At 41.8% G+C, this 17,022-nt stretch overlaps 1 protein-coding gene across 2 annotated transcripts in view; it reads right to left on the bottom strand.

Moving 5' to 3' along the window:
* Nucleotides 1-12,878, bottom strand: part of SPIRE1 (spire type actin nucleation factor 1) — a 154,987-nt gene extending 142,109 nt beyond the window's left edge. Inside the window, exon 1 of one of the 2 annotated variants that reach the window (XM_043443656.1) lies at nucleotides 12,445-12,878. In XM_043443656.1, the coding sequence (XP_043299591.1) occupies nucleotides 12,445-12,721 (277 nt within the window). In that variant the 5' untranslated portion in view covers nucleotides 12,722-12,878. The remainder of the gene's footprint in view (nucleotides 1-12,444) is intronic. The other variant, XM_043443657.1, reaches the window with a different exon arrangement.
* Nucleotides 12,879-17,022: the final 4,144 nt, after the last annotated feature.

Genomic DNA, 17,022 nt, shown 5'->3' with positions numbered 1-17,022 from the left:
GTCACACACATGCCATACCACAATTCGTGTACTATTGCTCTCTGACAGTTCTTCCACGTTGCTGCTTCTGCTGAGCATGCTCTTCTCCTGTGATCCCACTGCTCATCCTTCCAGACCCAATCAACAGAGCTCCCCTGTGAACCTGCCTGATGTCACACCAGCAGAATCAGTCCCTCTCTCCCTGTACTCACACAGCTTTCTGTATGTCTCTATTATTTGGAATCATTGGACTGTAAGTGTTAATTTATGCTCCTGTGACCTTCTTGAAGGTATGAGTGCACTTCCTCTCCCTCTGTATTTTCAACATTTAGTCCAGTACACTTAGAAGACACCCAAGTACTGGTGAAACGAATACATAAAGACATTAATGAGGATTCTTCTAACATGCTATTTCACTAAAATCCAGGAAGATATGGCAAAGCCAGGACCAGACAACCTATGGGGACTGTCGCTGGCATTCTACCACTACTCATCATATATTTCCATATATATCTCTCAGAAATATAAACTACTAAGGAAGTATACTAGATAGGAATTTGGCTTCCAGTTAGATTAGTCAGCGGAGAAAATAAGAAATACAAGGGGAAAAAACTGACTCAATTTCTTTAAAAAGTGCTCTAGCAAAAGTAGTATAAAAAGATCTATGAGTCAGTTTTCAGAAGCTAAATATGGACTGCTAAATCTTATTATTATTAGGGATACAGCCTTTCCATATACTTGACACTAGTCAAATCCTTATTATATTTACACTAATGCCACTTTAAAGGGCCTGGGTTTGATACCTAGTCAGAGAACTATAGGGTTTCCTTGATAGCTCAATTGGTAAAGAATCCACCTGCAATGCAGGAGTCCCAGGTTCAATTTCAGGGTTGGGAAGATCCGCTGGCAAAGGGACAGGCTACCCATTTCAGTATTCTTGGGCTTCACTTGTGGCTCAGATGGTAAAGAATTTGCCCACAATGTGGGAGACCTGGGGTTTGACTCCTGGGTTGGGAAGATCCCCTGGAGAAGGGAAAGGCTACCCACTCCAGTATTCTGGCCTGGAGAATTTCATGGACTATAGTCCATAGTGTCACAAAGAGTCTGACACGACTGAGTGACTTTCACTCACTTTATTTTTTTAATTTAACTGGAGGCTAATTACTTTACAATATCGTGGTGGCTTTTGCCATACATTGACATGAATCAGCCATGGGTATACATGTGTTCCCCATCCTGACCCTCCCTCCCCATCCCATCCTTCAGGGTCATCCCAGTGCACCAGCCCTGAGCACCAAGTCTCATGCATCAAACCTGGACTGGCGATCTATTTCATATATGATAATATACATGTTTCATTGCTATTCTTTCAAATCATCCCACCCTTGCCTTCTCCCAGAGTCCAAAAGTCTGTTCTTTACATCTGTGTCTCTGTTGTTGTCTCGCATATAGGGTCATCAGTACCATCTTTCTAATATATATATTAGTATATATTCCATATTCCATATATATGCATTAGTATACTGTATTGGTGTTTTTCTTCCTGACTTACTTCACTCTGTATAATAGGCTCCAGTTTCATCCACCTCATTTGAAGTGATTCAAATGCATTCTTTTTAATAGCTGAGGAATATTCCATTGTGTATATGTACCACAGCTTCCTTATCCATTCGTCTGCTGATGGGCATCTAGGTTGCTTCCATGTCCTGGCTATTATAAACAGTGCTATGATGAACATTGGGGTACACGTGTCTCTTTCAATTCTGGTTTCCTCAGTGTGTATGCCCAGCAGTGGGATTGCTGGGTCATATGGAAGTTCTATTTCCAGTTTTTTAAGGAATCTCCACACTGTTCTCCATAGTGGCTGGACCAGTTTGCATTCCCACCAACCGTGTAAGAGGGTTCCTTTTTCTCCACAGCCTCTCCAGCATTTATTGTTTGTAGACTTTTTGATAGCAGCCATTCTGACCAGCATGAGATGGTACCTCATCATGGTTTTGATTTGCATTTCTCTGATAATGAGTGATGTTGAGCAGCTTTTCATGTGTTTGTTAGCCATCTGTATGTCTTCTTTGAAGAAATGTCTGTTTAGTTCTTTGGCCCATTTTTTTATTTGGTTGCTTGTTTTTCTGGAACTGAGCTGCAGGAGTTGCTTGTATATTTTTGAGAGTAATTCTTTGTCAGTTGCTTCATTTGCTATTATTTTCTACCATTCTGAAGGCTGTCTTTTCACCTTGCTTATAGTTTCCTTTGTTGTGCAAAAGGTTTTAAGTTTAATTAGGTCCCATTTGTTTATTTTTGCTTTTATTTCCATTACTCTGGGAGATGGGTCATAGAGGATCCTGCTATGATTTACATCAGAGAGTGTTTTGCCTATGTTTTCCTCTAGGAGTTTTATAGTTTCTGGTCTTACATTTAGATCTTTAATCCATTTTGAGTTTATTTTTGTGTATGGTGTTAGAAAGTTTCATTCTTTTACAAGTGGTTGACCAGTTTTCCCAGAACCACTTGTTAAAGAGATTATCTTTTCTCCATTGTATATTCTAGCCTCCTTTGTCAAAGATGAGGTGTCCATAGGTGTGTGGATTTATCTCTGGGCTTTCTATTTTGTTCCACTGATCTATGTTTCTGTCTTTGTGCCAGTACCATACTGTCTTGATGACTGCTGCTTTGTAGTATAGCCTGAAGTCAAGCAGGTTGATTCCTCCAGTTCCATTCTTCTTTCTCAAGATTGCTTTGGCTATTTGAGGTTTTTTGTATTTCCATACAAATTGTGAAATTATTTGTTCTAGTTCTGTGAAAAATACTGTTGGTAGCTTGATAGAGATTGCACTGAATCTATGGATTGCTTTTACTTCAGAGAACTACAATCCCGCAGGCTGAATGGTGAGGCCAAATAAATAAAATTACTGATTTTAAAAATCAGTATTTATATTAAATGTAAATAAAATACACAATCCAACCTAAATTACATATGATTACATTAGATAAAAAAACTAATCCAACCTATATCCACCTTGTAAAAGTCATACCTTAAATGTGAGAACATTAAAAACTGATAGTGAAATTATGGAAAAGGAACATAGTAAATTTTAGTCAAAGAAAGCCAATGTAACTGTACACACGTTAACTATGAACACACAAACAGATCAACTGACCAAGAAGTTATCATAACTCTAAATTTTATGCACCTAAAAATACAGTCTCAAGATAAAAATTAACAGAATAATCCATGGATCAAAGTAGAAATTACAATGAAAATCAGAAAAATACTTGAACTTAATAAAAATGTGATGATATACCAAAACTTCTAGGAGAGTGATGTCAGAAACAGTGAAAAACTTCTATTCATCAAAACACAATACTAACAAGGTGAAACGGAAAGTCACAGAACTGGATAAGGTATCTGCAATACACATAGCTGGCAAATGGCTTGAATCCAGAGTACATAAAAATGAGAATATGTGAAAATAAGAAGAGACAAAAAACGTAACAGAAGTAGATTAGCAGTTACCAGAGGCTAAAAAAGGGAAGAATGGGCAATTATTGTTTAATGATTACAGTTTCAGTTTGGGTGATGAAAAATTTTGGAAATACATGGTGGTGATGGTTGTAAAACACTGTGAATATAATTAATTCCAGTAAGTTAGTTACAACCTTAACTTTTATATATATATGAAAAAAAAACTGGGACTTTCCTGGCAGTCCAGTGGTTAAGACTCTGCCTTCCAAAGGAGCAGTGAGCACAGGTTCCACTTCTGGTTGGGGAACTAAGTTTCACATGCAGAGAGGTGGGTGAGACCAAATATTAAAAAAATAATAGTAGAAAAACAGTCAAAAGACCTGAACAGGAACTTCATAAAAGAGATCCTTATGACAAACATAAAAAAAGCACTCAACCTGACTAGCCATCAGATATATGAAACTTAAAACCATTAGAAGATTTAAAAGATATGTACAAAAAAATAAATAAAAAAAATAAAAGATATGTACAACCCAAATAGCTAAACTTCTCATTGGTTAACCACATTTCCAAGTATTAGGGTGGATGCAGAGCAACAGATACACTGCTAGTAAGACAGGTAAACAGAAACCAGCACTTTGTAAAACTGCTTGGGCCCATCTACTAAAACTTAAGAGATACATGCAACAACCCAGCAAGTCTACTAGATACACACTTAACAGAAGCAGATACAGATATTCAGAAGAGTTCATAGCAATGCTGTTTGAAATAGCCAAAAACTCCAAACAATTCATACATCCATCAGTAACAGAACGGGTAAATCAACTTTGGTATTTTCATATAACTGAGTACTGTATAGCAACAAAAACAATGAAAAGCAACATGCAACAACAAATAATTTATCTAACAAGATGTTAAACAAAAGCAGCCAGCCAGCCACACACACACACACACACACCACAAAATGTAAGATTCCACACAAATAGAGTTCACAAGCAAGCATGTCCAAGGTATGGTGATAAACTAAGACACTGATTATATGTGGATGGCTACTTGTAACATTCTTTTGTTCTTAATCAGGTTAGTATTTACAAGACTGTGTCATTAATGATTTGTGCACTTTTCTGTATGTATACTGAACTTCCAAAAAAAAAAGAAAAGTTTTGAGGAAGAAATGTCAAATTAGATTTTTACACAGAAGAGAAGTTGATTATTTAATTATTTTCAAATAGACACAACACATACCAAAGAGTCTTTAAGAGATTCTGATTATCAGCCTATCATCACTAAAACCAAAAACGGCTTTTGAACTCTTGAGCACCTAGGTGAAACCTGCTCAAATTGCATAAAAATCTGGTATAACATTTTCTTGATGTATTTTCTTTGTATGATGAGGATAGCGCAAGCAGCAAAACAGTACGTCTATTTAAAATCAATAGAATCCCAGTTAGATATTGCCCTGAGAATAGCAAAGTCTGGACCAGATAAGTTGAATACACTCAAAAGCCATGCAAGAAAAAAAAATCTTGTCTAGTCCTGACCTTATTATACTGCCACTCAAAAGTAACTACATTAAAAAAAAAAAAAAAAAGTAACTACATGGAAGTCAGAAGTAGGGAAAACATTACTGCTGCTGGTAAGTCACTTCAGTCCTGTCTCTGTGTGACCCCATAGACGGCAGCCCACCAGGCTTCCCCATCCCTGGGATTCTCCAGGCAAGAACACTGGAATGGGTTGCCATTTCCTTCTCCTACCTCTCCTAATAAACTTGCACTACTATTTATATATATCAGTATTTTTCTAGTCTCTAAAGTAATCAAGATCCCATGTAATGGCGTAAAGTACATAGACAACACCAAAAACCATTTGCCCAATTATACTTAAGTTTTCATCTCTTTTGTTTGGTTTAAGATATCATGATGAGTACATTTTATCTGCATGATGCACTTCAGAGCTATAATGAAGACACATGTTCACGAAACAGGGAACTACCTCACATCTGGTAGTTGTGCTACCAGTCACCATTCTGCATGGTTCTGCTGCTGCTTTGGGGACACCTCTAGCCCAGAGATGCAAGAAAGACTTGCAAGAGGGAGGCCAATGTCCCCAAGATTTATCCCAAACCAGTTCTTGAGCATCCAAGTATCTCAGTCAATCCAGGCCACATTTCACTGACCTCCCATCAGCTCCAATCCATCCAAGTCTGTACCCCAATACAGGCTCCTCTGGCTTCAGCTCCTAGGTATCACTCACTTATGATAAACAGCTTGGGCAGACTGCTCTCTGAACAGTCCTACTCAACTTGGCTCTGTGGTATTTAATAAACAACTGCTGAACAGAGGAATGAATATACAGGCAGACAGTGGTGCAAGCCAGTAAAGGCGAGGTACCAGACAGAGATACTTTTCAAATCTAACAAAATCTGAACAACAAAAGTAATAGAACCTTTTACCACTTCATTCTTCTTCTGTATTAAAAATAAAACCACCTCAGTAGCAACAGGGACACCCACTGCTGAGCTTCTTGGAGATACATCTGATTCCAGGGCTGGGGCAGAAAATATACAGGATAAGCCCTGAAACACTGTGTAGTGCAGAAAGTAAGTGCTCAACACAAGAGAGAGGGGCACAGAGGGACACAGGAGCCAATGTGAAGGAGCCTCCAATGGCCACGCTTGGAACAATTTGAGCCACAAAAGAAATAACCTGGTAACAGGAAACAAAGTATAAAATACACAAGATTCCAGACTTAATAAATGATAGAATAAATAAGCAAACAGGGAGAAGAGTCAAATCTCCCTTACAAAAGAATTTCAAAAAATACTAAGTAAATATTCACCACTCCAGAGGGAGGCCCCAGTGAATGCAGCTCAAAGGATAAAATATAGAAGAGGCAAAAACAGTAAAAATTTTAGTGAAGCCTGGCAAACAAGGCTCACGTTGCTAGAGGTGTTGTCTGGACACCACACGCCCAAGTCCAAGGTGACAAGGGGAGCCCTGCCCCTTCCTAGTACTCTCCGTGCAAATGCAAAACGTCAGTTCAGTCAAGAAAATATCAGGCAAACCTAAACGGAAGGACATTCTGCAAAACCCCCGGCCAACCCTCCTCAAGACTGTGAAGGTCATGAGAAACAAGGAAAGTCTGAGAAACTGCCACAGAGCAGAAGAGACTAGTGAGCCATAATGACTAAATGCATTCAGCTGTCCTGGGCGAGACTGTGGAACAGAAAAACGACACTAGTGCAAAACTGCTGCTGCTGCTAAGTCACTTCAGTCGTGTCTGACTCTGTGCGACCCCATAGACGGCAGTCCACCAGGCTTCTCCATCCCTGGGATTCTCCAGGCAAGAACACTGGAGTGGGTTGCCATTTCCTTCCCCAATGCATGAAAGTGAAAAGTGAAAGGGAAGTCACTCAGTCGTGTCCAACTCTTCGCGACCCCATGGACTGCAGCCTACCAGGCTCCTCTGTCCATGGGATTTTCCAGGCAAGAGTACTGGAGTGGGTTGCCACTGCCTTCTCCAGTGGAAAACTAGGGAAATCCAAATGAAGTCTGGAGTTTTAACAGTAATGTGCTATATTGACAAATATAGCCAGAAATATAAGATGTTAACAAGGAGGGAACAGGGTAAGAGGCACACAGGAACCCTCTGCACTATCTGTGCAACTTTTCTTCTAAAATTATCTTTTTTAAAAATTACTTTAAAAAAGTTACATTTGGCAATTTGGCAACAGGGATATCTTCCTCATAGTTTTAAACAAGTACTGTATCTGGGAGAGGAAAGTTTCCTTTTTTCTACTTAGCCAACAGGGAGCAAATGGGAAATACCGTACAACTCAGTGACACTACTGTGAAGGTGGGATGGGAACTGTTGCCATTGTGCAGAAACCAAGCAAGAAAGTGATTTCGAGTTTACAGACAAGACAGTCAGAGTGCAACTCATCGTCTCTTATCAACCCACAGTCCTTGGCAGATGATTTTTTTCCTTCTAAACTTAGTCAAAAACTCTTAGTAAAGCAAATAGCTTCCCCAAAGAGTTCCAACTTACAAACCAGTATCTATATATGACTAATACTTGCCCACCCTCTGCATGAGGCAGAAATACAGATACAAAACCACAAACCAATTATTTCAAGACCTTAATGTTAGTCGCTCAGTGGTGTCCAACTCTCTGCGACCCCATGGACTGTAGCCTGACAGGCTCCTCTGTCCATGTAATTGTCCAGGCAAGAATACTGGAGTGGGTTGCCATTCTCTTTTCCAGGGGATTTTCCTGACTTAAGGATCAAACCCAGGTCTCCTGCATTGCAGGCAGATTCTTTACCGAAATCTGAGCCACAGCGGGCTCTCATTATTCCAAAATCTCTTCCAAAAGTGTCTGTGGCCACTCTCACAAGACCCAAGTGGAAGGTTGTGTGTGTGTGTGTGTAATGTAGCTTGCCAGGCTCCTCTGTCCATGGGATTTTGGTTGTTAGAAAGTAAACTGGAGCCAATGATGACAGCAATCTTAACTGATTATAGCTAAAATATCTTAATCTTGCAAACAATTATCTTAACACATGGTTAAAACCCCTCCCAGAGGCCTGGAAGGGGACTGTGTGAGAAGCAGGTTCCAAGTTCAGCTGTGTTAGCTTCATGGTAAACTAGTCACTCTGTTTATGTTCTATTTTCTCCTCTATAATGACTAAACCTATTTATGTTTACATCACCCATGGAAACTTGAACACTGCGTGCACATAGAAAGGACTCAACGCACGTTTTTAAAATTGAATTAAGCCCACGAATCTGGACATAGTGTTCAAATGTAATAATTCTTATCTGTTGCTATAAATGACAAGGTATTTCACCAACCCATAACACTGTCATTCACCCCTGACCTCTACCCTGGGCACATACATCTCAAGTATTCCTTTCATTTAACAATAAGGATGCATACTGTCAAGAAAAAATATCAAGAGTGAACAAAAATTAATGTCTTTAAACATGTTTTCACTACTGTCTCTCTTTAAATTCAAAAAGGATATTATTTCAATACCCACCAAATGGCATGAACCCTGCTGAGAAGCCTCACTGATCATATCTCTTCTTAAATTTCAAACAAAGCCCCTTCTTTATCAAGGGATATTAAAGATATCAAGGGATATCTTTAATAAAATGCACAGTCCACTGTTCCTTCCGGGAAAACCTATTACCAAACTTACCATTATTTTAACCAAGATGTGCTCATAATTTTGAAAGTGTTCTTTACTTATCTAAAGCTAAATGTACATTAAAAATTTTGAAACCAAATCTGAAACAGCTATTTTCATCAGACGGCTATTTAAGGTCCACAGGGCTGCTAAGACCATACAGTGGTTCTCAGCTCTAGAACTACTGTTAGTAACTCCTGTGGATCCCAGAAAAAACACATTCTACTCTAGCGGAGCAGGGAATACAACCTAAATCCTATCAATGACTACTCTCTAAAGAATGGGTATATTAAAACTTGTCTGAAGGTCAGTCAAGTGCACCGGTGATAAATAGCAGATTGTGTATCAGGAGACTGAGTTGAGTGTCTAACTTCTGAATTAATGATGTGAATGAAAACTTCATCAACATGTATATAATAAACTTTTACCAGGCAACAAGGTCTTTTTATAAGTACAAACACATAAACACTGGGGAAAATTAAAATTTTAAGTAAGCTACCTAAGATAAATCACATACCCTCTTGATTCTAACCAACAAATCACCCTCCTGTCATCACATAAATACTTCATAAACATACTACCCACTTTAAGATCCTGATTCATAACATAATTTTCTGCCTCTTAAAATATTCTCTAAAGAACTAATTTTTCCTTCTTCTTTAATCTCCTTCAGCTCTATATCACACTACTATCATGAACACGTTAGTAAATGACTTAAAGTTACATCTGAGTGCTAAATAAAATTACCCATTCTTGTTTTCTTCTAATATTGGTTTCATTTCCATGCCTCCTACATTTTTCTATTTCTCTTACAATGCATTTCTAACTTTTTAATTCAACCCAAAAGGGGATATTCTGTATGTGCTGATACTATTAAAAGAAAACAGGGACTAAAGTCAATTACTGCTACTACATTCAATTCCAACACCAGTCAAGAATGAATGGGAAGTGCTATTTCTTTCTATGGGACTAAATGGAGTGACACTGCTGATAGTGCTAAGAACCAACTATTCAACAATGGCAGAGGCAACAGTGACCAGCAGAAAGATTCCCCATAAATACAACCTGTCACCTGAGAGACCAGGGGTTCTCAATCAGGGACAGCTGGCCAAGCCTGGAGACTTCAACTGGGGGAGGGGGCGGGTGACGACCAGCATATGGTGGGTAGACACCAGGGATGATGCTCAACACCCTACACAGGCACAGGAGAGTGCCCACAACAAAGAGCTATTCAGTCAAAAATGTCAGTGCACAGGCTGAGAATCCATAAACTCAACATGTGTCCCAATTCTGGGTAAAAAAATACAGAAGCACCATGGTGCTGTGAAAGGACCACAAGATCAGGGGAGGGAGGGAACTAAATTTTACTGAGTACTTGCTACCTATCAAGCCTTGCCTTAGGCACTTTACAAATACCATCTCACTTAAACCTCCATCCCATGGGAGAAAAGTGATCTATTCTCATTTTATAGATGAGAAGGTTGAACTCAGGAAAATTAAGGAACTTATTCAAGGTCACTCATCCAGAAATGGAAGGAATCATGATTCCAAATCAAACCAAATCTGTTCCTTTCCACAAAGGCTAGAGGTTAAAAGACCAGGATTTGATTCAAAGAGTTACCAATATGAATTTGAGCACAGCACTTAACTTCCTCAATCTGTATTTAGAAAGTCAGTCAATGGATAACATCTGAAAATACAAATGCTGTCAAATGTCAACAATTATGTTAAACATCTTATAACAAAAAACAAAGTGCTTCTTAGAATGGAAGTTCATGATTACTATTTCTCCTTAAAAATAGAATTTATACAAGGGTGCAGAGTACCAAGTTGTACAGTGTTTTTAAGAATCAAGAGTAAACCTTCAGAAGGTATGGTGCCTTCCACCACCACACAACTACTCTTAACACTAGAAGGAAATAAATTATCTAATATAAACAATACTTTTGTATGAACTTCCCAGATTTTCAATCAATTGACCCAAAAAGCTCAAGACCATTTCAGCAACTTTGATGGGGCTCCTCTCCACAACAGAGGAGGAAGAGGATGGATTACAAGTCCAATACTGCTGCTGTGGGAAACAACTCCGCCATTCTCTCCAGAGAGCCAGAATGTATTCCAAGAGATCAATACGTTATCATTCACACCATTGATGCAAAATGTAGATCATTTCAACATAAGGTTATGACTTTTTAAAAACCTACCACCAGAATCTATCAATCTTTGACAACTAAACTACTGGTAGGTTCACAAACACAACTTGAAATCTGGGATTAAATTCAAGGATAATGTAAACAAAAAGAAGTTTGTTCTTTCTAGAAGTCATCACGACTAATGAGACTTCTAAAAGCAGGTTGCACACAAACACTTTTCCCCTTGAAATCTTGGATCTCCAGGCATGGTTTTGCTGTATTTTATAAAAGTATATTTTCATATCATATTAACACACTGTAAATAAATTATAACTGCAACTATTTCCCATTAACACTGTCCAAGTTTAAAAGCAATAGACACATCAAATAAACCAAAAATTTGTTTGAAATAATTTCAGAACAATCATTAAAAGACTGGCTTTAAATAAACTTTTAAAAATCTGTCTACCCAACACCAAATATAAATAATAAATGTTCTGTTGGAATTGACAGAATTGATAACACACTTTTGACTGTTCTCTATTTTAATCAATTAAATAAGGAGTTTCATTACAACTCTATTCTGAAGTAGATCTTTCACCTTAAGCATTCTGACACTTTCATCAACTTTCTAAAACTAACAGTAGATTTTTAAAATGTTTTTAACATTTTAAATGTTAAAGTCTCTCAGAAGTCTAAATTAGTCTCTCAGAAGACTAAATTAGACAAAAATGATAGAAGAAACCTATTACCAATCTCTTTAACATCGACAGATATTTGGGTAAACTGCAGCCATATGCTGATGGGCAGGTGATAATCCCAAATTTACATTAGATAATAACCTAAGTTAAAACCCATTCTATCTGACATCCCGTCAACTTTTTACTTTACAAGCCTGTTTTTCATTACAACAAATTTTAACGTATAGGGAAATCTTATTATATTGTGTTTTTAACCAGTCTCTTCATTTCTCCCCAAATAGCAGAATTTTCCTCAGGGCTCAGATTTCTTTACATTTCCAACGGAGGGAATATCGCTGCGCATCTCTGAAAAGCATTATCCGCCGACAGCTCCCGGCGAAGGCGCAGCAGCCGGGGACCAGGTGCGGGCGAACCTGGGCAGCGCCGAGCGCATCCCACCTAGGTTCGGCCGCGAGCCGCACGAGCGCGCGTCCCGGGACCGACTCCGCTCCTCCCCCCGGCCGCGGGCTGGTCGCCCCAACAGGCCGCAAACTGACCCTAAGACCTACAACTCCGTCCTGGGGCCGTCGCCAGACCCTCGCCCACGCTCCCACCCACTCCGGCGGCGCTCGGCCGCAGACCTGGCCCGCGTCCCAGGCCTCTCGGGGCGGGGGAGGGGGCACTGGGGGGAAGGGCCCGGGGCGCGGTGGGGGTCCTCCGTGGGAGGTGGGGGGCCGCGGCGGGGGAAGGGCCCCGGGCCTCGGCTAAGGTCCTCCAGTAGGGACTGAGAAGTAAGCAGGGCGGAGGGCCGAAGGCTGGGGTAAGGGAGGGTCCTGGTGAGGCCGGCGCCCGGGTGAGCGTCCTCCGAGGACCGTGGGAAATGGGGGCCGAGAAGCGGAAGGGTCCGGGGTCCAGAGCTGGGGACTGAGGGTCGCGGACGGCGGGGAAAGGGCCCGCGGTGGGGCCTCCGGCGGGCGAAGGGGGTCGCGGGGGACTGCTCACCCGCGTCGCCGGTGGCGGGCGCCAAGGTGACGGCGCCGTCCTTCCACAGGCGGATCTGTGCGGCCGAGCGCACCCGGCGGCGGGGCTGGCGGCGGCCGGCGTCCGCGGCGCGCAGGGAGCCGCAGCACTGGTAGCACACGGCCCACGCCTGCTCCTCGTTGATGGGCTGATTGTACAGCCGCAGGATCTCCTCCAGGCTCAGCGCGTCCTGCGAGCCCGCGGCCGCCCCGGCGTCCGGAGGCCCCTCGCCGCCCTCCGGGCCGACCGGCTGAGCCATCCCGCGGGTCGCGCCGCGCTCGGGGCGCCGGGTCTCCTCAGCTGCGGAGCATCGTCTCTGCGCGCCGCCGCCGCCTCATCCCCGGAACCCCGCCCCTCGTGCCGCGCGCGTCGCCGCGGGGACTGGGCGGAGACCCGGCCAGGGCCCGGCTACAGAACTACGCTGGGGGAGGGCCGAGGGACTAGGCGTGGGCCGCGTGCCTGACAAGTCCACCGCCAGCCGGTAGCGGCGCAATGGCGTCCGCGGCCCCGCCCCACGGCGCACAGCCCTGGGTTTCGCCCCGCCCTCCAAGCCCCGCCCTAGGGGGGCGAGCCCCGCCCAGAACCCCGCCTCCATGGCCTGCCTGGCTCCGCCCCGCCTCTGTCCCGGGTTCTCCGCGCCCTCCGAGCCTCGCCCCCAGGTTGGCTCCGCAGTCAGGAGTCGCCCCTCGCCTGCAGCCGCACCTGCATCACACCCACACCAGCCTCCGCGCCGGGACAGACTTCGTAGTCGCCTGGCCTCGTCCCTCGCGTCCTGCTTTGCTTGGTTGGGTACTGTCGCCATCAACGCACCGGGCCGTTCGCTCGGATAACCTTCTCCGCTCCCAGCTTCACGAGGGACTGAAGCCCCAGGAGGACAGGGTCTTTATGGGTTTTGCTCACTGGCTTCTCCCAAGCGCACGGATCAAGACCTGGGGTACAAGCTTGTAGCAAACAATCGCAGACGTCCTTCGGATTCGTTTGTGACGTTTGTACAACTCCACCAAGATAATGTTCCCAGTGACCACACGCCTCATAACCCAGCTAACCCAGTCTATTCATACCTAATGAACCGCTATCACACGGGCATTTAGCCATAGAAGAAAAGGAAAAAGTCCTCCTGGGCCGCGATGGACCATTAAGTGTGCGATAAAAGAGAGTTCTTGGATAAAACAATCGCTCGTTGGCAAATGAGTTAAATTGGTAACACTCCACTCTCAGACTAGTCCTGTATGAGAACCTTACAGAGTTGAAAGCATCCACCAGTAAGAGATGTATCTAATAATAAATACCAATAAACATTTTAAGGCAGTTTTATGTGCAGTGTTAGATATTGAACCATCAACAACTGCATCTTATAGTAGAAATTATTAATACAAGTCGATTCTTAATGCCTAAGACACCACAGTACATAAAGCAGGAATAGGGAGAAGACAAAAAGAACAGATGACTTTGAAAGAGGAAAGAAAAGCTTCTCCCTAGGCACTCTATTACAATTTCATTACAAGAGATACAAAACAAACCTTTAAAGTAATGTCACTTAATTACCGGTTCATAATCCAATTTGTAAAAAATGCACTATGTGTGCCACATCCCTGAAAAGACAAAGTCTAATTCCTTACATGATGACACAGATAGGATAGATGTAGATATACAAAACCTCTTAATTAAAAACAGAAACTAATGCTAAATTTTGCTGTTTTAAAAGTTTAGACCCAGTGTGAATTTTGAAAATACAGATGGCTTTAAAATATTACTGTTTTGTTTTTGTTTGACTCTGCCTCGTGGCATCTTAGTTCCCCTACCAGGGATGAAACCCCTACTCTCTGCCATGGAAGCCTGGAGTCTTAACAACTGGCCTCTAGAGAGGCCCCTAAAGTACTAGTTTTGAACAATGCAGAGAAACAGAGGAATGGTCTACTTTGGTAGACAATAGCACCATCTTCTGGCCTTTTGGGATATTGCTGCAGTGTTGCACTCGGACAACTGCAGCCGAAAGTCACAAACATTTTTGTCCTTCCTCAAAAAACCACAACAAACTGTGGAAAATTCTGAAAGAGATGGGAATATCAGACCCCCCGACCTGCCTCTTGAGAAGTCTATATGCAGGTCAGGAAGCAACAGTTAGAACTGGACATGGAACAACAGACTGGTTCCAAACAGGAAAAGGAGTACATCAAGGCTGTATATTGTCACCCTGCTTGTTTAACTTATATGCAAAGTACATCATGAGAAACGCTGGTCTGGAAGAAGCACAAGCTGGAATCAAGATTGCCGGGAGAAATATCAATAACCTCGGATATGCAGATGACATCACCCTTATGGCAGAAAGTGAAGAACTAAAGAACCTCTTGATGAAAGTGAAAGAGGAGAATGAAAAAGTTGGCTTAAAGCTCAACATTCAGAAGACTAAGATCATGGCATCCAGTCCTACGACTTCATGGCAAACAGATGGGGAAACAGTGGCAGACTTTATTTTGGGGGGCTCCAAAATCACTGCAGATGGTGACTGTAGCCATGAAATTAAAAGACGCTTGCTCCTTGGAAGAAAAGTTATAACCAACCTAGACAGCATATTAAAAAGCAGAGACGTTACTTTGCCAACAAATGTCCATGTAGTCAAGGCTATGGTTTTTCTATTAGTCATATATGGATATGAGAGTTGGACTATAAAGAAAGCTGAGTGCCGAAGAATTGATGCTTTTGAACTGTGGTGTTGGAGAAGACTCTTGAGAGTCCCTTGGACTGCAAGGAGACCCAACCAGCCCATCCTAGAGGAAATCAGACCTGAATGTTCATTGGAAGGACTGATGTTGAAGCTGACACTCCAATACTTGGGTCACCTGATGCAAACAACTGACTCATTTGAAAAGACCCTGATGCTGGGGAGGATTGAAGGTGGGAGAAGGGGATGACAGAGGATGAGACAGTTGGATGGCATCACCAACTCAATGGACATGAGTCTGGGTAAACTCTGGGAGCTGGTGATGGACAGGGAGGCCTGGTGTGCTGCAGTCCATGGAGTCACAAAGAGTCGGACACGACTGAGCGACTGAACTGAAAAAAAAAACCACCAAATGATTTAATCAACTGAGCAACCCATGAGCCAGACACCTGCTAATCCTGGCATAGGGTAGTAAATAAATCTCAGGAGAACAATGACAGAAAGAAGAAAGGGAGCAGAAGTGAGGAAAAGAAATCCAAATTTTATCTTCAATGTTAACTTTAAAAGACGTAGTCTTTAAACACAGATTCACAACAGAAGGATTGTTTTCCCTTCCTCAGTGATAATTTTTAAAAATATGAATAGATTTTAGCAAGAAAAATATTTTGGCACTAAATCACAGGAATATACAATATTGGACCTTTATTTTTGCCAAACAAATTTACTACTGATATATTGTGTTTAAATTTCTTGCCTTTGTGAGCATATGTGGAATTAAGTTGTGGCAAGATGACTAGTTAAATGTTTGATGTTCCTTCTGTATGCAGAAAAAGTAAAAGGTAAATCCTTAAAAATCCTACCTCTCTTCTGTTATAAATCCATTCATTGTATATCCTGGACACTTGATGCTTTTTTATACAGAATGTAATTGTACTAATTTTTATATGATTTTTCAGAACCCTTTGCAATTTGGATAAGCCCCAAATGTCCATCCCCCCCAGGACTCTTAGAAAGTGACCACTGACAACTCAGAGGCTCTCAGAGGCTGACACCACCTCTGCAGGTTCAACAAACACTGTGGTGTATCTTGGAACCTTCCCAGTTTCTCATTCTCAACTCAAATTCAAACATCTTTATGTACAGTATACTTTGTTCCAATTTCTGTCATTGATTTTATTTTCTTATTCTGTGGCTTCACCACCTTAAAAAAAAAATCACTCTATGTAGTTAATATGTCTGCACAACTCAGATCAACATTTGAATGCCATCTTCAGCTGCTGTGGTCTGTGAAAAGTGGTGGCCTGTGTTATTTCCTCTGAATATAGTTTTAGTTTTTATTGATTTTGCTGTTATATTTATTAAACAATGGGATCTTTGAGATGTTTTATCATCTTATATTTACTTATCATTTTCGCAGAATAAATGTACTTCGTGTTTCACACTCTGGACATGCTGGCTGAGCTGCTCCGAGTCTTTCAGGGAGCACGGCCTTTCAGGGGACACACTGCCTGTGCAGCCCACGCTTATCCCAGACACTCTCAGACAACTGCTCCTAAGAGGCACATTCACCTAGAAAAGTGCACCAAAAAGGAAAAAATAGAACAGCATATTTTTTTCAGTGTTATCACCTGAATTTTCTCTGCCCACAATTGTAATACCTTATAACTTTACATTGATTTTTTTTTTATACTTTCAAAGTGCTTTCCTCACTTATACAACTTGAAGGTCAGATATTATTTATCTTACAGATGACATCATAGACACAACAAAACACAGGGTTGGTGACTAAAGATGCAGAACTGGGATCCAGACCTCCTGACCAGCCCAGCTCTTTATGCTGCACTAAAACATCTCTCTTAGTTAGCCCAGAGCATGAAAAGAGTCCTGACACTTCATCC

This window comes from Cervus canadensis, chromosome 23 (genome assembly GCF_019320065.1).
Source record: "Cervus canadensis isolate Bull #8, Minnesota chromosome 23, ASM1932006v1, whole genome shotgun sequence".
Lineage (NCBI taxonomy): Eukaryota > Metazoa > Chordata > Mammalia > Artiodactyla > Cervidae > Cervus > Cervus canadensis.
Note: the sequence above shows the minus strand (reverse complement) of the source record. Positions and strands in the feature narration are given on the sequence as shown.